This window comes from Mustela erminea, chromosome 4, assembly GCF_009829155.1.
Source record: "Mustela erminea isolate mMusErm1 chromosome 4, mMusErm1.Pri, whole genome shotgun sequence".
Taxonomy (NCBI): Eukaryota; Metazoa; Chordata; class Mammalia; order Carnivora; family Mustelidae; genus Mustela; species Mustela erminea.
The window spans coordinates 137,204,286-137,227,015 of NC_045617.1; the positions used below are offsets into that span (position 1 = coordinate 137,204,286).

Sequence of the window (22,730 nt, forward strand, 5' to 3'; positions counted from 1 at the left end):
CCCGTCTGCTGGCCTCTCCCCTCCTTTCCACTTTTCCAAAGTGAGGTTTTGAACCAGATTGTTCTAAAGAACTCCGGTTCTTCTAAAGTTCGGTGAAGCTGCAGGACTGTGGATTCCCACTGTTCAGCTTCGTGGATGCTGACACGTGAAATGCCTCCCCCCCCCCACACACACACATACACACACACACACCAGATGTCTCATCATTCCCAGACACATTCTTGCTTCGGATCCCACAGATTAGCCAGGTACCGAACCCACGAGCTACAGCCCCTGGGTTTAAGAAACAGGAGAACAGCTGGAATTGTCTCTTCTCGTCCATCTTTATTTGCTACTTTCACATCTTTATCCCACCAAGACAAATTGGAGAGGGCAGCAAAAGGCCACGTGCAAGGTGGCACGGGTCAGCCGGCTGAATGAAGCCAACTAAGCACAGTCCCCTGAGCACCGCAGAGGTAACAGCAGGCATCTGCTCCTGGGTCTGGAGCTCAGACTGTGTGGCCCAAGGGCCCAGTAGGGAAGGTCATGTCCCACAGTAGGTTTGGCCTTAGAAACACTAAAAACAGTTGCATTCATTGTCCTTTTTTTTCTTTTTTTTTTTTTTTTTGCTTGAATAATAATAAAAAAAGAAAACCAAAACCTTCTATAATTTATAAGCTATTTTTTGCTATCTACATTATATATAAAATATAGACTCTTTACTTTATAACACACATCTTTTTCCTTTGATAAATAACTCTTTAAAATATCTAGTATACATGCCTTGACTTTTTATATATAAGTTTGGTTTTATACATATACATACATATATATACTCATGTTTGTAAAACACAATAAATACATACTCAACAATGACAACCAAACAAATGTAATTTTGGTTAAAAAAAAAAAGAAGAAGAAAAAAAGAAGTAGAAGTACTGTAAAAGCACCAGGCAGCCAACGGAAAGCCATAATCGCTAGAAACTTCTCCCTCCCCTGGGCAAGGCACAGGGCACAATACTACCTATGTATAGATATGTTTGGATGCCTGAAGGAGCGGGGGAGCAAAGGAGCTGGTCAGGTCACTGGCTTTTGTTTTGTTGCTTAACCTGGGATTAGACTAGAATCACAAGTAAGTCATGACGCTTGTAAGGAGAAGTCATGGGGCTCATTCAACCACTTAGCCCTTGTGGCAGCTGCAGCGGATGGCAGAGATGGGGACAGAGGATGAGAGAGACAGCCGGACGCCAGGGTAACTCTGCAGGCCCGGCCCCCACCAGCCCAGGTGAGCTTTGGATGCTGCACTTTGCGTAGAGCTGTTGCAAAGGATGCGATCTTGTCATTACTCACTGCTGGTTTAAACAAAAGAAAAAAGAATACAACAGATTTGAGACTATTCAGTAATGCAACCCTTCAGTGGTGCAACAGAGCTAGTCACTTCGGTGGCCCTCTCAAGGGCTCCAGCAGATAGGGACTGGGACACGGGGAAGAGAAAGGCCAGTCGGCCACCGCCTTCCACAGCTAATGGATATGGTCACTCAGATACGACAGTGAAACAGCAGCACAGGAGGCCTTCGCTCCTCTTGTGGGAGGTTCTGGGAGGCTGACTCGGTCAGGGATGTTCCCTGAGACTCAGAGGACTGCTGTTGGCCCGCTTCTCTGCCTAGGTTGGGGTAGGCCCGGTGGGTGTGCCATCTACTGGTCAGGACAGATGCCACACTGCAGACACACACACAGCTGTCCTGTCATTGCCCTCCTCCCTGTCCCCAAAAGAAACCTGAAATGTGGGGCTCTGATAGATTCTTTTTAATGAGTTCCTCACTGTCATGCTCTGGAAACTTCGGGGCTTTGGTGGCCAAAGGAAGGAGGCAGCAGGTGAAGCACGTGTCCTCGGCCATCAAGGGCTGGATCTGTATCTCGGAGAGGAGTGGGCAGGGCAGGGGGGCTACCTTAGCAATGCTGGCCTCAGGAAATCCCGAAGAGGGGACATCAAGACGTGTGTCCCCCCTCCTTGCCAAATAGAATACAAACTACAGATAACTGTTCACGTGACAGTCACAATGGGGAATTTAAAACAGCTAGTTTCTGAGTATATTCAAGACATAACTGAGTTGCTTAAAAAAAAAAAAAAAAAAAAAAAGATTCAGCCACAGTAGCTCAGGGAATATGGTTATTTGCAGGTCTGAGTCCTAATCTCGACTCACAGGACCTCAGACGGGTTCCTGTACCTCTCCGCCTCCCTGTCCCCATCGGAGAGCTCTGAGGGTGCCGTGTGTGGTGGGGTGGGACTTGCAAGTGGGGCTTCGAGTCCTGGTTCTACCTCTAGGAAGCAGTGTGACCTCTGCCATCACTTAACCTCTAATAAAATAAAGGATGTGAAGACCCGGGGCTCTGCGGTCCCTTTGGATGTCACCAGGCCTGCTTCCTTCCCAGGATGTCCCCTCCCTGCCCAGCATGCTTAAATCTTCCCCCCACTCCCACTGGAAGAAAAGCAATGCCATCGGAGACCAACTCTATGCCCCAGCTCAAACTCCACACTGGGCTAGGAGACAAGAGGAAGAGAGTGGAGAGTGTAGAGGTATGAATATAATGGCCAGATAAATCAGAGTCACAAACGAACTCTAGAAGCCCCACTCCCTGAGAAGACATTTTCCTATTATTAGACCACCCAGAGCAAAATCCAAGGCCACCTATAATAGCGGGCCAATGACGTCCTGAAAGGTCCCAACTCTGCGGTTTGCCACATCACCTCCAATCAGAATCAACTTAGGAAGTCGATTTTAAAAGGAGCAAAGTGCCAGTTCCATTTTGGAAGGGGAAGGAAAATCGACTGCTTCTATTTGCAGCTCTGTAAGGAACCTCCTGGCACAATGTCAAAGGTGGCATCCTGCTCCCCAGGACGGGTGTGGACCACCATCGGTGTGGGGGGAGCCCCGTGCAGGTCACCTTCAGCCTGAGTCACGGAAGTCTCCGCAGGACGTGGGAGGAGCCCCTCCTCCTGTTCAACGAGGAGCGCCCGCTGCCTGGCAAGAACAGGAGAAGTACCAACCTTTCTTCTCGGGAGGCAGCATGGTTTGGAGAAGAAAAGTTTTGGATCCAGGGGACTCCACTTTTGCTTAATACTTGTGTGATTGTGGGCAAGCTACCCTTCCCATAAAAGCCTCGATTTTCTCATGCATATCGTGGGGAGAACACCCAATACCACAAGGGGCCTGGGGGGGGATTCAATGAGATGATTTACCTAAAATACCCTGCACACAGGGGATGATGGAGAAACGGTGCACAGAACGAGCTTGGGATGGCTCTCTGCTGATGCAGGAGGAGTCTGGGAGAAGCTTGTCTTGGAGCAGAGTCAGCCAAGACTGTCCCTAGAGTTCAGATACAGCAGACACACAGGTGTTTGCTGCCAGGCAGGGAGGGAGCATAGGTGGCACCTGGCACTGTCCCTTCCATTGAGAGAAGAAGTCACACAAAAGCAGACAGTGTTCATGGACTCAAGGACACTCAAGAGAATCCAAATTTTCCAAGTAAGCCCAGAGCATTCGAAACACTTGTGAATACCAGGTAAGGACCACTGACCCCCATCCTCTCTCAACCAGTAGCACAGGCAGCCAGTGGAGTCAGCCCATATTTCCAAGACCAGAGGCATCTCTGGTGGGATGAAGGGAATAAATCAAGCAACAGGGACTAAACGTGAAGACCCTAAAATGGTGCCTGCCTTACAAGGGATCTTTGAAACACCATCATCAGAGCAGAAAGGGGCTGGATTGCTGCTGGGGCCCCATGTTGCGTCACAGCCGCCTGATGGTACCCAGTCCCGAGTGTGCTAGGAGGGAGGCTTAGGCGAATGCCTGACTTCTCAGCTTCCCATTGTGGCTCCTAATCAAGGCTTTTGCAAGTGGTAATACAGGGGCGAAAAGGAGCACGAAAGAAGGATCATAAATTCATTTCTGAGAATTTTCTTATTTGAAAATGAACTACTTCGGTCTTTTCTTCCTCTCTTTCCTTCATCTACCTACGACATGCATTTCAGTAGATAAAATGTGAGTACTTACTAAAATATTTTTCATGCTTCTTTTAAAGAATATATTATTTTCTTTCTATATACCCTGGCCCCAAATGAGAATTTTTTGTTTTAGACACTGAATATTTATCACAGAACTCAGAAGCCTTTGGGAAAATAAAACAAAACACACAAAAAAAACTTCCCGAGTCTTTTGGTTAAGTACAGAAACATGAAATGAAAACCCTTGGAATAGCTCTACTTACATGAGAAATGACTTAGGAAAATGAGACCCACAGAGTCGTCTAGTTTCTTCTCCCTTCGTCCTTAATCACAGCCTTTCCGGCCAGATAGAAAAAAAAAAAAAAATCCTTTCCACTCAGTGTCTACAAAAGTAATTTATCCAGAGGGCGATTTAGGAGAACTTGAACTCCAACAGTCCACCACATGGCCCTCTGCTCAAACTCTGACTGGGACTCGTCTGTCCTCCTAAATCTCTTGCTTTGAACTGACAGCTGCAAAAGCTACAAAGTCGTGATGTCAGGGACCGCCATGTACCCCAGACAGTGTCAGCTGACTAACCTAGCCAGATTGCAGTCGGCCCGGAAGCAGGGTGACTCTTTCCAGGAAGGCAAGCCTTCCTCCTCCTGCTGGAAAATGACCAACACATTTGGACACGCCCACCCTGCACTCAGGGGTAGCTGGGTGATACAGTGTATAGACCCTGGGAGGAGGGCAAAGGACTACTCTGTTCATTTTCAGATTCTGCCTCCTTGGAGCCTGGGGTGGGAGTGGAGGGCCCTCACGGCCCCTTAAATTCCTTTCCAGTTCTACCACCAGCCCGCTGAAGAGATGTCTACACCTCAGCTCTGTGCCAGAGACAACTGTTGGATTTCTGTGACCTGCAAACAAAAGCCACGTAGATTTGCAAGTAATGGTCTTGGCATCCAAGCCTGACAAGTGTCCAACAGGGGATGAAAAATTAAGATAAGATGAATCCCCCATTTCCAAATGGGGTGTTTCTTTCGAGAAAGGTCTGAATTTTTAAGCACGGTTTCAGGGACATGTGGTGGTGGTGGTGCGTGTGTGCACGTGTGTGTGTGCGTGTACGTGTCCGTCTAACTTCAGTTGTTCCCTTTGAAACTACCCACTCCAAGCCATCTACCATTTCCAGTAAAAGCTCTGGAAGCAGAGAGTAACAAGACGAGAGAGAAACAGAGACCAAGGAAAGGAAGAATACATTTTTTTTCCAACATGAACCTTCACAGTCCTACCTGAAGATACACCCCTGAGGGCTCTAAAACCCCGTTTTAGAAACACTGAGCATTATGTGCCTGGTTGGTCTTTTTTTAATACCGATTCAAAAACTTGCATGTGTCAGCATCTTGAAAGCAAAGGTCAAAGCTAAGGAAAATCACCTTGACTTTCCCCCCTCCCCCAACCCAGGGAAGAAGATTATTATCTGCATGGAACTGAAGTCTTCCCTTTTGAATCCACAAAGCTGGGTGAACCCACTGCAACCCCGGAGGCCCCAGGATGGGAATCTGTGGTCAAACCCACTCCTGCCGTGCCTTTGACCCTGCCAGAGAGCCCGGTAGAAGGACATTTCAGTAGCATATCCCCCTACACTCAGTTCCACCACAGCCAAAGTGGCCGTATAAGGTGGCTCCTTGCCATTTTCTAATTGTTGACAAACCCACAGAGCTATTGTATTCTCTGCCTCCTCTGTCTCCAGGCCCTGTGTGCTCTGGTGCTCTCCTTCTGGCTCACTTGCTGTTCCTGGCCCTCCCTTACCCCATCTCAGGCCAGGCCAAGGGCAATGAACCAATGAGGAAGACACTCCCTTCTGCTTCCTATGAGCAACACCAATCAATCAAGATCGCTGTTGGCTTTGCTACCAAGTGCTCCTTCCTCCAGACATTTTAAGTGGCTTCCTGGAATTTGAAGGTTCTCATTAGCCCGCTGCACCCCTACTTCTCCCCAGACTAACAGGCTTCTGCAGACAGATGGGAACTTGGGGGGGCGGGGAGTTGGGGTTGGAAGCCCGCTGGGGCTGACCTTGCCACTGGATGGCAGGAGCATGTGGCTCGCCAAGGAGGCCAAGGTGAAGGGGAGGATGAGCTGAGGAGGAAAGCACCCCCTCTCTGCTTCTCATGGTCAAGGGCAACAGAAGTTGCTAAGGCTCCTCCCCCTTTATGAAAGGCCCGGCAGGTATGATGTCAGGAATAGCAGCCCCCACACCCCACGCCCCGAATATTCCTGGCCACTATTGGCTCAGCCCGCCAGCAGTCTTCTTCGGTACCCGTCACCCGGGCTGGGGGCTCACCCCCCTCAATGCCACTTACTCACACTGACCCCCGCCACCTTCCCGCCCTGCACTCCTCGAGGCCACCTCTGCCCGCGCCCCTCGCCTGCCTTCCCCCACTCCGGGCTCCACGCCCAAGACCTGCGTCCGCCTACGTCCCCAGTCCTGGGCTAACAGTACAGGGACATCCGGCTGCGGCGCATGGCCTCGCTGATCAGGTAGGCGGGACTCAGCTCGGGCTCCTCGGTCATGATGGCAATGTTCTGCCACTCGCCCGTCTGGCTGGACCGCTTGATGGTGTCCACCACGCACAGGGCGTACAGGCAGTCATCGAAGGTGGCAGCCATGGTGAGCGGCCGCCCGTCCCACGTGCGCCGGTCGTCCTGGTCCTGGAAGGCCTGGCGCACGGCCTGCATCATCTTGATGGTGCCGCGCAGGTAGGGCGCCGGGATGTCGCTGAAGGCCTTCTCGGGCAGCAGGGAGTTGCTGACGGGCGTGGCGTCCTGCAGCAGCAGCTCCTGCTCCGCCGCGCTGTTGCGCTGCCCGTACAGGTCCGTGCCCGCCGCCAGCAGGCGCCCGGCTGAGCCCACCACGGTCACGTCCTGCTTGAACTCGCCGGGCACGTTGAAGTTGAGAGTGACGGTGCAGCACACGCCACCCTCCAGCACCATCTGGAAGGTGCAGAAGTCGTCGCTGGTGATCTGGCGGATGCCCTTGATGTGGTCGGTCTGCTTCACGAAGGTCTTGAGCAGCCCGTGGACCTTGACGGCCTTCTGGCCGGTGAGGAAGGTGAGCAGGTCGATGATGTAGGTGCCCACCGAGTGCAGGCCGCCGCCGCCCATCAGGTCGTCGCAGCTCCAGTTGTACTTCTTGCCCAGCAGGCTGCCGCTGTGCACCTGCACCTCGCACACCAGCAGCTCGCCCACGTAGCCCTCCTCGATGAGCTGCTTCATGCGCACGAAGGCCGGCAGGAAGCGCAGCACGTTGCCCATGATGCTCATGAGCTTGGGGTAGTAGTGAGCGGCCGACATCATGCGGAAGGCGTCCAGCGGCGTGGCCGTGCGGTCACAGATGACGTTCTTGCCGATGCCTGCGGGCGGGGGGAGAAGACAGGCCGTGAGCGCGCGGGGTGCGCAGCGGGAGGGGGCGCGGGGTGCGCAGCAGGATGGGGCGTAGCATGCGCAGCGGGAGGGGGCGCGGCGGCTCACAGGCGCTAATCCTCCGGGCAGACCAGGCCCAATGCGAGGGCCCCCCTAACGACCCAGACTATTTTGTGGCACCAGTTACTTAGGCAAAAGTTACACCATCTATATTACATTTATAATACAGCCTATACATAATTATCTTCATATTTCAGTGGAATGACTTTAGCATGAAACCACGGATCTAAATACTGACTCACTGTAATATATTTAAAGGGCCTGTATTTTGGAGAGGTTTTTAAATGTTTGCCAGTATATAACAGAAAACTCTTCGTTTCATGTTTCATGTCTATAGGTCTATAACATTTCATACACGAGTATATATTACTTGTAAAATACTGATAATTTAAAACTTAAATATAAAATATAAGTTCTATTGAGGTATACAATATCATCTTTTTTTTAAAAGATTTTATTTATTTATTTGACAGAGATCACAAGTATGCAGAGAGGCAGGCAGAGGAGGAAGCAGGCTCCCTGCTGTGCAGAGAGCCCGATGTGGGGCCGGATTCCAAGACCCTGGGACCATGACCCGAGCTGAAGGCAGAGACTTTAACCCACTGAGCCACCCGGGCACCCCCACAAATCGTCTTTTTACATATAAAATGTTTTGTTAAAATTATCTTACATATGAGATGTTTTATAGCTTCATTTTATATGTAAAACATAACGTATTAAAAATGTACTATTAGAAATATCATATATAGGGAAGAGAAGAGTGTCTCTGTCTGGATAGAACCAGAATAGGCAAGTGTAAGTCATAGCCAAGGCCAGTCTGGTTAAATACGAGGAAGAATTTCTTAATGATATCCTCCGAGGTCTAAGCTTTTAGCTCTCTCCCCTACAACCACAAACAAAGGATTATATTTTAAGTATTATCCTGCTTGTTTATTTTGCATTATGGATTAGGGCTGGCAGTGGTCGGAGATACTTTCGTTTACTGTTTTCGCACTCTTGGGGAAGAGTGGGTATCCCCTGTTTCTGAGGGGTGGGCAGCGGCTGGTTCCTCCCAGACCTCCATCTGGCTCATGGTGGGGTTTGGTGCTTTTGCCCAATGCAGCTGAAGCCAAATAACAATTAGGCTTATGTGATGACTGTACTGGGTGCATAAATTACAGGTAGATTCAAGCCCTTGGAGAGACTGAGTGATTCTGGGCCTGAAGAAAAAAAAGGATCAAAGGAAAGAAGAGTGACAGGCAATGAGAGAGGGATTTATTCTGTAGAAGCCAAGAGTGAGGGAAGAAAAACAACTCAGCCAAACCTGTAGAGACAGCCAAGTGGAACTTAATAATAATGATAATATTAATAATAATAGAATTACACCGACTTTGTTAGTAAGTCAGATTACACAGATTTTGTTAGTAAGTCAGATTAATGGTTGCTAGGTGAAAATACTTGGAGAGCTTCTGAGTCAGGCCACGTGTCCCTGCCTATGGCTGGTCTCTCTTGTCAAGTCACGTTTAGCACTTGGACCCTCTACTGGGGACCTGTCCACTCCGGCCACTGATGGGGGAGATACCCAAGGGAGATAGAGCAATGAGACACGCACTCCTATCCAAGTTGTCCTGACTGTGGGCATTCAACTTGAGGCAACCCAGGAAATCTCACAACAAGCTAAGCTGACATCAGGTTCTGTGGGGGTCCTGCAACTGTGGGTGTCTGTCCAGGGGAAGTGCCTGGACAAGACCATGGTCTGCCCCGTGGCTCTCATTTTCCTGGTGGAAGAACTAGCCAAACAATAGACGTGGCCAGAACAGATTGTAGAAAATAAATACAATTGATGGTTGTCAATTTCCACACACACATTTAATTCTGGCCCTGAATGAATGGCCCGGAAGCCACACGATGACCACATCTCCTTGCTTTTTCCATGTTGGCAGAGCTGGCTGGCTTTTCTGGTGACCATGAACGATCAGTAAGAAGCTCCTTTAACTCTTAGCAACCAGCTGAGGACTAAGGCTCTGGGAGAGGGACGAGGAAGCTTTGGTTTATGTTACCAAATGTGCCACGAGCTTGCGAAACACAGTGTTCTGATAACACGATCCCGAAGGTATTAGGCTCATGTAACAGCAGCTCACGCTGGCAGGAGCAAATTTACATGTAAACGGATTGGTAGGTCATTGCAGGGACAGGTGACTAATGCTGCCAAAGTATGCCTCGCACCTGCTGGGTATGGGCTGTGGCCTCTCCTATACCCTACCTCAAGGTACCCCTAAACCAGGACCCTGCCTGTCATCTTAGTACACTCTGTCATCTTAGTGGCACATGAGTAAAAGTTTCTTATTTTTCTATTATACTCCCAATTTTTTATTTTATTTTTTTATTTGAGAGAGAGAGAGAGAGCGCGCGCAAAAGCATGGGTGGCAGGGGTCGGGGGAAGGACAAGCACATTCCCCGCTGAGCAGGGAGCCTGACACAGGGCTCGATCCCAGGACCCTGAGATCAGGACCTGAGCCTGAAGTCTGAGACTTAGCTGACTGAGCCACCCACGTGCCTTTTTTCTATCATTAAAAAAAAAACCATAAAATAGCCAAAGAAAAAATAGGGGAAATTAATTGACTTCCCATCCACACACCCAAAGCCATCATAAATGGGTAATTTCTTGCAGCAGTATAGATGAAACAATTCTGTGGAAAACTCCTTCTCCAGAAAATACACTACGAACAGACACAAAAATGCCTCTCCCCTTCTGAAACTCACGCATGGCTCCCCCGATGTCCTGAGATAAAGTCTATCTTCCGTTAGGCTATTTAAATATGTTGTGGCTTCACGCTACACGATGAAGTTCTCAAAGACAAAGCCTGGCTCTCATTTCTTAAGCCTCCGCTGTGCCCACGGTACCCAGTGGACGTCGTGGCCTTGCCCCACCTCACGGCCCACAGTCTTTAGCAGTGGCCACGCTTCCCAGAGGCGTGTCAGCAACGTCTCGACTCGCCATACCTACAAAGCACAAAAGAGACCTCTAGGAACCTACCAGAAAGAAAGAAGCTAAAATGTAAGCACGGCTTGCTGCCCGAAGAGGCTTCTCACTGAATTATTTATTAAAGCAAAAAGCTTGGAACAATGCAAATGCCCAATGACAGAAGAATGGTAAGGAAGCCGCATAATGGGATAATTGTGGAGCCGCTGAACGTGATGCTAATGGAGACTTTCTGATGGTAGGCGAGAGGATTATGATGTCATGTTCCGTGAAAAGGGGCTCTATTCATAGACATACTATGATCTGTACTGTCTCTTTAAACATACAAAAGAAGAAGAGAAAATCTGGAAGGGAACACCTCAAAAATGTTTACAATGGTTAATTCATTCGTAGGATTATGACTGATTTGTATTTTCTTCACTAGGCTTTTCTGTATTTTCTAAGTTTCTCCTTTTACGGTCAGAAAAAATGTTCGCTTTTCTTTTTTCTTTTAAAGACTGTATTTATTTATTCGAGAGGGAGAGAGAGCATGCATGAGCTGGAGGGAGGGGCGGGGGGCCAGGGACAAGCAGACACTGCGCCAAGCGGGGAGCCTGAAGGGGGGCTCGATCCCAGGACCCCAAGTTCATGATTCCAGTTGAAGTCAGATGCTCAACTGACAGAGCCACCCCAGGTGCACCGTAGCTTTCCTGTCTTAAACCCGAAGGAGATATGAAGACCTTTGAAGGGTGGTGCCGACGTGATGGCTGAGGGCCCTCCAAGGTCTAGAGTGGCAGGCAGGTGCAAGAGCCAGTGGACCTGTCCCAGCACCCCCTGCCCCAGTAGGCTGGTGAGAGCTCCGCCGACCCTCAGTTGTGAATGCTTCAGAGGCTCAGGCTACATTGCTATGTCTTCTGGTTCCAGTTCCTCAGGACTTCAAAGCTATGGACTCTCTTCAGAAGATGCAATTCAAACATACACACAAAACTATACCCATACCCCAAGCCCGGGTACAGTTCCCTCAGGTTCCAAGGAGCAGGCCTCTCCATCATAAACTGTACAGTAACTTCTTCTTTTTAAAGTATGTATGTATGTATTTTTATTTTTTTAAGTAGGCTCTGTGCCCAACATGGGGCTCGAACCCACAACCCCTAGATCAAGAGTCCCATGCTCTACCAAGTGAGTCAGGCGCCCCATGCAGTAATTTCTTGAAGGCTTTATGACAAACTGTTAAAAATGAGATAACACTTCCAGTCTTAAAAGAAACCCAAAATGCAGAGCTAACAGACCCTTCACTGATTTGTGGAGCAAATTCCTTTTCTCTCTGTTCTGGACACTCTTACCTTAACCCTTCCCCTTGGTGGGGCTTCTACTAAGCACCCTCTGGAGCTCCCCAACATCCTCAGGTCCTCTTTCTCAGCTTCTCCCCACCAAAATGCCCAGAACCTGAAGCTCCAAAGTCCTTAACAAAACAAGAACAAAGGGCTTAGGCTAAAGAAATAGAATTTTTTTTTTTTAAATTGTTTGCTTATTTGGTTTTTCTGATTTTTGTTTTATTTCAGTTTTTTTTTTTTAAAGATTTATTTATTTATTTATTTAACAGAGAGAGAGATCACAAGTAGGCAGAGAGGCAGGCAGAGAGAGAGAGAGAGAGGAGGAAGCAGGCTCCCTGCTGAGCAGAGAGCCCGATGCGGGATTCGATCCCAGGACCCTGAGATCATGACCTGAGCCGAAGGCAGCGGCTTAACCCACTGAGCCACCCAGGTACCCTGTTTTATTACAGTTTTACTGAGGTATAATTGGCATATTGTAAGATCTTTATTTTTAAAAAGGATCTTACTTATTTATTTTAGGAAGGCAGGGGCCGAGGGAGAGAGAGAATCTCAAGCAGACTCCCTACTGAGCACAGAGCCTGACCTGGGGCTCGATCCCACAACCCTGAGATCATGACCTGAGCTGAAACCAAAAGTTGGGCACTTAACCCACTGAGCCACGCAGGCACCACTGAAGTTGAAAGATACTTAAGGTGTACACTGTGGCTATCTGATGTAGTTATGCATTGTAAAGTTATTTCCACCCTGTTTAATTAACCTCTCTTGCTTATCTTTTTTTGTGTGTCAGAGAATGTTTAGGTTCTACCCTTTTAGCAGATTTCAATTACATGGTACAATGTTATCAGCTGTAAACACCGTGTTTATATACGATCCACAGACCTTATTCATTTTATAGCGGAAAGTCTGTGCTTAAAGGAATTCAGTTCAGGTCGTAGACTTCTAGTCATCACAGTGTGAGAGAGAGAGAAAGAGAGTGTGTGTGTGTGTGTGTGTAAGTACATGAGTGTGGCACAGAGCATCCCCTCACCTAACACCACAAGCAGTGTAAAGGGAACTTAGATCGTCTGGGTATAGGGTTCACACACCCAACAATCCCGGGTGCGTTAGGTGCCACGGAACATAGGCTGGGATTTCTTCCAAAGAAAGCAGTTCAGTACCTGCTTTCCAAATTGCCTCTGCCAGCCTGGGCTTCGGTCGGGCTGTCCAGAAAATACCAGGCTCTTCGGTGGCTTTGTGATTTTCAGGTGTCTTAGCACAGTGCTTTTCTTGCTACCCCTGGGAAAGGGATAGAATAGGCTCTTTAGAGAACAGCCTTTCTCTGTCTTGTGCTGAAAAGAAATTAACAAGTGGGGACCAAATCCTGCACTCCTCCCCTACGGAAGGTAAATAGATACCTCGGGGCGACAAGAGCTGAAAGCCTCTGTTTCTCAGGGAGAGAACCCTAGGAGAGCCCTGCCTGCCCCCAAACAGCCATGACTGATTGCTAATGGGAAACCACGAGGGGAAAGCAGGACCCTGATCTCCGCTCTGCAGACCCTGAGAAGAGACAGTGTGTGTTCTCACTCCTGGGAGGACTTTACCCAAAGACCAAACATGCTCCCTTAGGAGTTGATACTCTCTTGCGGCAAGCAGTGGTGTCCTCCTTCTAAGGCAAAAGATCCACAGCTCTGGCGCCCCCAACCCTCTTAAGAAAACCCTGCCATGGGGGGATCAAGATAATTGAGGACTTGAAACAGACAGCTTCAATTTCACTCGTAATACACGGGCCGTGGAGAATGAAAAGCAGAAAAGAATGCTACGTGGCTGGGGAAGAAAGAGTGTTGTATGTTTTGCCAAGCCCCAAAATGCTTCCCAAGCTCCAGAGGGTTTCAGTTCGACCCAACGGTGTTCACGATGGTGCAGGGGAAAAGCGGGAGCTTGCCGGGCATTTAGGGCTGCAGTGGAAGCGGTCACCCTGCCGCTGCATCCCCCACCCCGGGAAGTGATCTGAGCCATTACAGCATCACCCCGTGCTTAGCTCTCTCCCCCGAGGGATCTGCCCCTGCACCCAGAAATGGATGCCTTGGAATCCTGCCACATCCGTCAAGGCAGAGAGCACTGTGACTCTGGGTGGGTGGCAGAGAACACATCGGGGCTGGCCTGGCATGTGAGAAAGTCTTCACAGCCCACCTCCACGACAGACCACCTCTCTTTCTGCTTGAAGACAAAAGGTCGAAGCTGGTCCTTTGGGGATTGAGAGGAGCCCAATACGTGCCCCCCCCCCCCCAGAATGTACCACTTTGGCATGTGGATTATTTCAAGACTGAAGACAATCAGACTCAAGAAGAGATTTTACCTCCCCCTTAACTGCCTGAAAGAATTTAGCTAGAGGGGCTGTACCAGGAAGAGAGAGCTATTACCAGAGATAACTTTTTATAGCAGAAAGACTTATCTGCGTGGCCCTGGCAAACACTGCTTTATCAAACATTTGTCCTCTTTTATCTTCCCGTGAAATAGCTTTGTCCTCCCCCTTGAAGCCCCAGACCCTGTGCCCTCTCCTTAGCTCGGTTATGATCTATAACCCTCAACGACCTGTGTGCCAGGGGGTCTCATGTTTCTATAGGGGCTCCCGTATGCAAGAAATCTGCTTTTCTCCCGTTACTCTGTCTTACGTCCATTTAATTTTTAGCCAACCAAGAAACTTAGAAGGGAAGAGGGGAGAATGTTGCCCGCCCCTTACAGCACCTTTGGGCTGGAACAAACTTCATTTTTCAAGTGAGAACCCCTTGTCAGCAAATCAAGTGAGAGCTGCCTTGTCTCTAAAATGGTGGGACTAAGACCTTCTCACTCCTATCAGGGGAGAAAATGAGATCAATGGGAAAATTCTGGAGGGTGAAAGCGCCCCGTGCAAGGCTGCTCTTTGTCAGAAGCTTTTAAAATGAAATAATTCCAGAAGGAGCTTTACTGCCCTCCCAAGAGCTCTCATGGGGAAATGGGAAATTGGCTCCCTCCACAGCCTACAGACTCTGTTCTCTGTAATGAGGGGTCAGTGCTGCCCATAGTTTCCCACTGGCAGACCCTAAATCACCTTCAGGTCCCTGCGCCTCCCATCCCCTAAGCTCAAGGTCTCCTAGCTAGGGCTGGGTACGCACCCGAATCTCTTTCCAGAGACCAGAGCTTTTGCAAGGGGCTGATACTCCCTCCAGATGATCCCCGAAGGAACAGGGACAAAGGACTTCCCGCTGACACCTTGAGGGAAAGAGCTGTGCTGTCTGCTATCCCAAAGAACAGCTGCCCTTTCCTGCCCTTGATCAAGTAGGTTATCCCCTGGACACCTGGGGTACAGCTGCCACCTGGCCACCCAGAGACCAGAGCCATCCCCCAGCATAATCAGCTGAAACTTCAAAGCCCGCCTCCCTGCCAGCACATTGCCAATTACACACTCCTTTATCTAATCGATGGTGGAAATCTATGAGGCCAATGTTACTTTCCCATCAGTTCCTCCCAATTATTCCACTTGTGTTGACAGCTCCTTATCTTCTGAAAGCCCACATGGCTGCTGGTCCTACAGGCGGGCTCCCAGCTGTTCTGGCAGATTGGCAGAATTCCCACAAGAAGTCCCATCAGATATAGCTTCCTAGTTTTTCCTGTCATTCACAGAAGGTAGAGAAGATTTCTCTGCCATTCAGGCAGGGAACTCATTATTTTCATATATACTCCATTGTGTCAACATTTCTGTGCTAGGCACTGGGACTGAAAAATGAGTAAGATACAGCAATAGAGCTCTCAGTCTAGTACAAAAGACCAACCAGAAATGAGGGATTACAGTATACTATAGATTACAGGATCTAACAGAGGGATAAGCAGTGAGAGCAGGAAGAAGGGCTGCCCGACTGATCTGGGAGTGGTAGAAAGCACTGCTGGAGAGGTGACATTTGAGCAAGGTTCTGAGGTATGTGTAAGAGTTTACCTGAGGGACACCTGGGTGATTCGATCAGTTAAGCCCCTGACATTAGATTTCAGCTCAAGCCATGATCTTGGGGTCGTAAAATCAAGCCCCGTGTCAGGCTCCGTGCTCAGGGCAGAATTTGCTTCTCTCTCTGTCCTTCAGACCCCCCCCCTTCCCCCAACTTGCACACACACACTCTCTCAAATAAATAAATCTTTTAAAAAAAGAGTTTACTGGATGAATATTCAGAAGCTTCAGGTCCCATTTAAAAAGTGGTTGAAAACAAGAGTGTTGAACCTAGGATCTGAGAAACCATGTGTATGTACCCTGATGTTTAATTTTCTGAGAGATTCATTAGCTCGGTCATGATCTCAGGGTCCTGGGATCGAGCCCTGCATGGGGCTCTCTGCTCCGCAGGGAGCCTTCTTCCCTTCCTCTCTCTCTGCCTGCCTCTCTGCCTACTTGTGATCTCTGTCTGTAAAATAAATAAATAAAATCTTAAAAAAAAAAAGATTTTATGATCAAGGGGAGATCCAGCAGAAATGCAGCAGAGGGAAAGCAAAAAAGAAGGCAGAGTACAGACAAATGTCGGGTTTTAGCGGAACTAAGTACCTGAGCACACTGGGCCACTCATAACCATTCCTTCCCCTCTCCCGTGGGTTTCACTCACTCCCTGCAACCTGCCTTTAGTCCAGCCCTGTCTCAGCTCCTGCTCATCCTTCCCTTTATTCCCTACGGGTTGGCACGATCTCCCTCTCCAACCTCCCGCCCATCCCCCATACACATGTGCTTTTTTAAAGCTGAGAATGTTTCTTTCAGCACCAGCAGGGATGACCTGTCTAAACCCCACTCTGTGCCCTCTGGCCCTTCTTCCATATAAATTGGGAGGAGAGCCCCTTTGGAGAAACCTCTCATCGTCAATCCTCATGAGGATTGGGAAGCAACTTCCCAACTCAAACTTCTGATCTGATCTGTTTATAGTAACAATGACATACTTTAAATCTCTCTCTCTCTCTCTCCCTCTCTCTTTTTTTTTTGGTTTGAGAGAGAGAAAGAGAAAGAGAGAAAGCATGAGTGGAGGGAGGGGTTGAGGGAGAGAATCTCAAGCAGACTCCCCACTGAGTGCAGAGCTGGACCCAGGGCTTGATCTCACAACCCTGAGATCATGACCTGAGCCGAAACCAAGGGTCGCTTAAGTGACTGAGCCACCAGGTGCCTCAAAGACATACTTTCAAATAGTAACGACAACCAGCTACTGAGTACTTATGTCAGAAGAGGCTAAGAATTTTCCATATCCTTCCATTTTTGTAGGGTACCCAACCTTAGGAGGCAGGTACTAACATCGTCCGCATCTTGCAGATGTGGAAACTGAGCCTCGAAGAGGGGTAACAACTTGCCCACATTTCTGCAAGTCAGTGACCGGGAGAGCTGGGATTTGAACCACGATTGCTGGGTCTCAGAGAAAACCTGGCCTTTACTTTTACACTCCTACTGCCTTCTGAACACTCCTGTCCTAAGTCTGACTCGGTGGTTCTCCTCTCTGAACTGTATACCATACCCAGAGGTGACATCCACCTCCCCAACGCGTTCTCCCAATGCCGCCAGGCAACACGCGCCCATGCCCACGTGTGCAGCGCCTGTAACACACAGTACCTGAAGGAGGGCTCCAGGGAGAACTGTGCAAACACCAGGGCGCTGGGGGGAGGGTGCACACTGGCCTCCTGGATGACAGCCAAAAGCCCCAGAGCACCACAATTAAGTTTCCATTCTAATTCCAAACCTGACATGGAAATGCGTCAAGGGAGACTCTCCTCCGGTTCCCATCCCCACCCCTCCACTGCTGTCAAGGCCCCTAATACCACTGGTGGGCTCTGAAAGAGATGAATGGACCAGAGAAAGGAAATCAGCACAGCTAATACGGATGAGACTTGAGATCTAACTGTCCAAGTGCTTTTCTATATCCAACTGGCCCCTAAAGGCCAGCTTCTATCATACCAGTGCTTTCTACGGGTCCCCCCCACCCAACCACCGCCACTCAGGACTGTTGTCTAAAGCCTCCTTTTGCAATGAAATCTCGACCAGGAGTTGGATTCTCTCAGACTGTTCCATGTGGACTCCGTCATCTAGTCACTGAGCCCGTAACAGCGGGGACATCCAGAGCAGGGACTGTGCTCCCGAAACACGTTTCATTTATTGGTCAATCCTACACATCTGCGTCCCTCTCAGCCTGTATGTGTTGAGAGGGGAACATGGTGTTGGGAAGTCACTCGCCAGCCCCTTCCAGCCCGGGCATTCCCCACGAGACAAAAGCTGCCATTCTTAACCCAGAGGAGACAGCAGGGAGCGGGGCAGATGTCAGACACCCTCTAGGCTGGTGGCAGGCCTCCTGGGAGGTAGGCCTGAGGTGGCCCTTACCTGCCTGTGGGTGACACACACAGACCCACCCATGGGAGTTCAGAGGCCTGGGGCTGTGGTAGTGGCTGCAGTGGTCAGGGACCTGAAGACAGAGGAAAACAGCCAGGCTGTGGGGTCACCAGTGGAGGCCTACTGTGCTGGTCCCAAGAAGCCTAAGGACACCCATTACTTCTCAGCGCGCATCGTTCTGGGGAGCTGCCCGGAACTGCCCCTCTGAAGCCTGCACCACTCTTCCACACCTGAACAAGCCAGAATTCATAGGATACCACCTGATGCAGGGGCACAGCCACGTCCTGCAGGGGACGAGGACATGGGGCAGAATGCTGAACTGGGTCACCAGAGTCATCACGAAGAGACTGAGCTACTCAAACTCTAAGTGACTGGGCTTGGTGAGTCGACTGGATTGCACTATAATTCCATTCCTTACCCACGCATCAAGCAGGATGGTGGGGGGCCTAGAAGGATATCAAAGTAAGTGTGAATTTTCATCACATATCCCAAAGCAGGGGGAAGGCCCACCTTCTCTCCCAAAGCCCCTCCACAGTCCTCTCCAAGACCTCAGTACCAAATTATTGATTTCTGAGTCAATGCTTTCCAGAGGAATATAGACTATCCTCACTGTGCATACAGACTATCCTCACTGTGCATACAGAATGCAAGACAAGAGACGAGGGGCACCTGAGTGGCTCAGTCAGCTAAGTGTCTGTCTTCAGCTCTGGTCACGAACCCAGGGTCCTGGGATCAAGCCCCATGATGGTCTGGCTCCCTAGTCGGGAGGGAGCCTGACCTTTCCTCTCTCTCTACAGCTCCCCTTGCTTATGCTCTCTCTTTCTGTGTGACAAATAAATACAATCTTAAAAAAAAAAAAAAAACAAAAAACACCTTGTAGGGCAACTTCTCAAACAAACCAAAAAGGAGGAAACTCTCCATTCAAGACAAAATCTCCAGTGAAGGGATCATAGTCAGAGACCCTCAGACAGTGACGTGTGTGTGTGTTTTGAATTAGGATATTTCACACAGCCCAAGTTTTTGGCCTCTCTTAAACAATAGAAAGATCCAGAAACATTGGGTTTCTTTCCCCCAGAGCCTACTGCATGACAACAGCCAGCTGGAGAGAAATAGTGCCTTCCAAAGTTGGATGGTGCGTCTATCTCCAGTCGACCACAGTCCCCGCCCGTCCCCAGTGATGGCTGTGTCCGTTTTCTATTCCTGCTCTAACAAACTACCACGAACAGAGCAGCCGAACCCAACACCCATGCACTGTCCTTCAGTGCCCTAGGTCAGAATTCCGATGGGCTCCCCTGGGTCTCTGCTCAGGGGTTCGCAAAGCCACTCTGGGGAAGAAGGTGTTCCTCACATTCACAGGGTTGCTGGCTGAGCTCAGAGCTTTGGAGCTAAGGACCTAAGAGTCTCTGATGGTTTCCTTGTGGCTGCTCAGCTTCTAGAAGGGCCTGGGTTCCTGAGGTGCGGTGCTACATTCAGGCCAGTGGTAGTATCTACAAGTGGGTCCTTCAGCTGGAATGTCTCTGACTTCCTCCTTTGCCACCAGCTAGCGAGAATGCTGTGTCTTTAAAGGGTTCCTGTTATTACGTGAGGGCCTACCCAGGTCATTTCCCTTTGGCCGTATAACTAATTACAGGAGGGACACTGGGGAGCAAAGGTCATCACAAATGCCACCACTGCACTCCATCGGTGTGCTTGTGAGCTCTAGGAAAGAAAGTCCTGCCAGCAGGAGAATTCTCAAGTCCTCAGACATGTGTTGACGTTCCTTTCAAATCAGCTTTTGTTTCTGTGTTCTTTCGGTAACTTTTACCGCATCAAAAAGAAAGCCTCAGTGAGGTACTCTGGGATTGAAAATCCTATTATTAGTCTCCTTGTTACCACGGAGATTGTGTCCCCAATTCAGGGCTCCCTGTAGGCAGACGTAATAGGAACAGGGCCAGCAGGGTGGCGGCCGGGATCTCCGGGGGCCAAAGTGAGTGCACTGGGAAGGGGAGCTGAAATTGTCACGGACCCACCAGGTGCCCGCGGGCCCTGCGAAGCCTCATGCAGGCCTCTTATCTCCGTTTGTCCAGAATAGGTCGTGGAGGCTCAGAGAGATTAGGGCCCAGGACCACAGACAGATGGCAGGTCCCCACTGCAAATTCAGCTCTGTGTTCCCAACGCCCTCAGTTTTCCACTTTTCACCTAAGGAACCATGATGGGTGGAGGGGAGAAGCAGTCCCACACCTGGGGGCCTCACTGGACCCGGGCACAGAGTCCACACGGGTTGTGGGGAGGCACTGGAGGCGGGGGCAGGCCAAGGCCCGTGCCTAAAGGGTAAGAGCTAGAAGCAAAAGGCTGGAGGCTCCACGCTGAACCACAATGGTGGCTGGCCCGGTGAGCCAAGCATCCAGCTGCTCCACATCTGTGCAGCGAGTGGCCTGGGGGCAGCTGCAAAGACAACGATCAGGAAGGAGGGAGGCTGGGGAAACAGGTCATGGTGGGGACAGGGTGCCCACAGCTGAACACAGGAAGCCCTGCATCGGCCACCGCCCTCTGCACATAGGCAGCCGCCAGCTTGGCCGAAGGAATGGGGCAGAAAGGCGCACTTGCCACAGAGTCTACTTCCAACAAGCAAGGGGGCAGCAGAAGGACAGTGGGGGCCACACTACAGCTCCCCATGGGCTCACCCCACTGCCAGGGTGGACAGGGACAACCAGCCAGGAGACCGTCTTCAGTTCTAAGTCATGGCTCCTGCTGATGTAGACAGACAACAGCGATCAACCCCCTGTCCCCCGCATCAACACCCAGGTCTAGGGCTCCTAGACAATGCGTTGGGGTTATCGCGAACAAACCACTTCCCTGGACACTTTCACCTCCGTCAGCTCTGCTTCTTAGAGCAGGTCTGTGACAAGACGTGGGAAGCGGTGAGAAGGTGGTGATGGTTAGAAACAGAGAGGTGACTTCTAATTAGGGGAGTGTTTGGGGGCGGGGTGGGTAGTGGGGACTTGTTGCTCTCAGGGGCCACCTAGCCTCTGAATCTCCTTGCTCTATCTGGGAAATGCTTCACCGTGGCAAGTCTTGGTGGGAGGTAGAACTTCTCCCCTCCTGTGGAAGCTAAGCCAGGGGCATGCTTTCCTGGCAGCCTTGGCAGCAAATGCATGGGCACACGCCTGGGTTTGGCCAACCAGGGACGCTGCCTGGGTTCGGATCATAAGGAAGAAGGAGAATGGAGAATTCATCCTGGCGGTGGGGATGGTAATATCCAGTTTCCAAGGGCTGCTGTGGCCGTGATTCCAATGACGCGAGCACCATCGAGAAAGCAACAGGGTCCGTCGATATTGACTGGGTTCTCTGGTGTGACTCAAGATGGGAACTCTAGATGCCAAGTCTTCCTTTGGTCCTCTTGTTTTCCAAGCCTACTTCCCCCAGCTTGACTCACATTTCTGTGATGAACTAACCTCCTTTCAAGAAATTCTATACTGCTAAAATCAGTCAGGTAGTTTCTCTGGTTGGCCATCAGAATGCTTCTCCAGGACAAGGTTAATAAGCTTTCTGGATCCCTCTTTGAAAAGATTGATTTGAGCACAGAGGAAACACTGAGTGCCTGTTAATAAAGCATCCTGAGATCCAGCCTGATTTATTGGAAAGGGAAGTGGAACGAGGGTCCGGTGATGTGTTTTAAAGTTCTGACTCCGGGGCGCCTGGGTGGCTCAGTGGGTTAAGCCGCTGCCTTCGGCTCAGGTCATGATCTCAGGGTCCTGGGATCGAGTCCCGCGTCGGGCTCTCTGCTCAGCAGGGAGCCTGCTTCCTTCTCTCTCTCTCTCTGCCTGCCTCTCAGTGTACTTGTAATTTCTCTCTGTCAAATAAATAAATAAAATCTTTAAAAAAATAAAAAATAAAAAAATAAAGTTCTGACTCCAGCATGCGGAGTTGTGTGACCCACGCCGTTGGACGTCGAGAAAACTGGGTTCCTGTATCTATAAAACGGGAACAGTAACACTTTCAAAAGACTGCTTTGAGGATGAAATGACATACGGGCAACTGTCCGGCCACATAAAGAGTGCTCGAATGTCTACTGAAATCAACAATGGATCCCACTAAAACCTGCTCCTGTCAGCCCCTAGAGCTACAAGAATTAACACGTTGGGAAGGAGGGACACCAGTGCATGGTAGTGCGGGGCTGGCCAGGGACCAAGACTTGAAATCGAAATGGGTTCTCAGTCTGGCTCTGCCACCAATTCAGGTGCGAAAGCCTTCTTAGAAATGGCAGCTTTAAAAGACCGCTGACAGCACGGCACAGACGGACACAGGGAAGTCTGCCGCAAGGAAGAGCCTATTACAAGAAGAAAGTTACTGCTTGACCTTCGGTAGCAAAACAGAAAGCCTGAAAACCAAACCTACAGCATCGCTCTCTGTCTGGAACCTGGGGTCTGTCTGGGCTGGTACTAGATGCTCATGTGATTGAGAACAAAATGCAGAACCCACAGGCACCGGTGGGGATCCTGATTTATTCCCTCACCCCAGGCAGGGGCTTCTGTTGGCACTGCTGGCTGCATGGGCTGGTGACAGGGAGTCAAGGCAGGGAAAATGCAAGGCAAAGGCAGGCTGAGACATTTAGCTGTGCACCTTATTAATGGCTCCCACTAGTTCAGGTAGTGATGGAAGGCTGCAAATGAGAAC

General features: G+C 49.9%; 1 protein-coding gene across 1 annotated transcript in view; it reads right to left on the reverse strand.

The window, feature by feature from the left end:
* Nucleotides 1–304: 304 nt before the first annotated feature.
* GFOD1 (glucose-fructose oxidoreductase domain containing 1) overlaps nucleotides 305–22,730 on the reverse strand; it is a 105,900-nt gene continuing 83,474 nt past the window's right edge. The window contains exon 2 of the mRNA XM_032341132.1: nucleotides 305–7,377. Coding sequence (XP_032197023.1) covers nucleotides 6,458–7,377 — 920 coding nt within the window. The 3' untranslated portion in view covers nucleotides 305–6,457. The remainder of the gene's footprint in view (nucleotides 7,378–22,730) is intronic.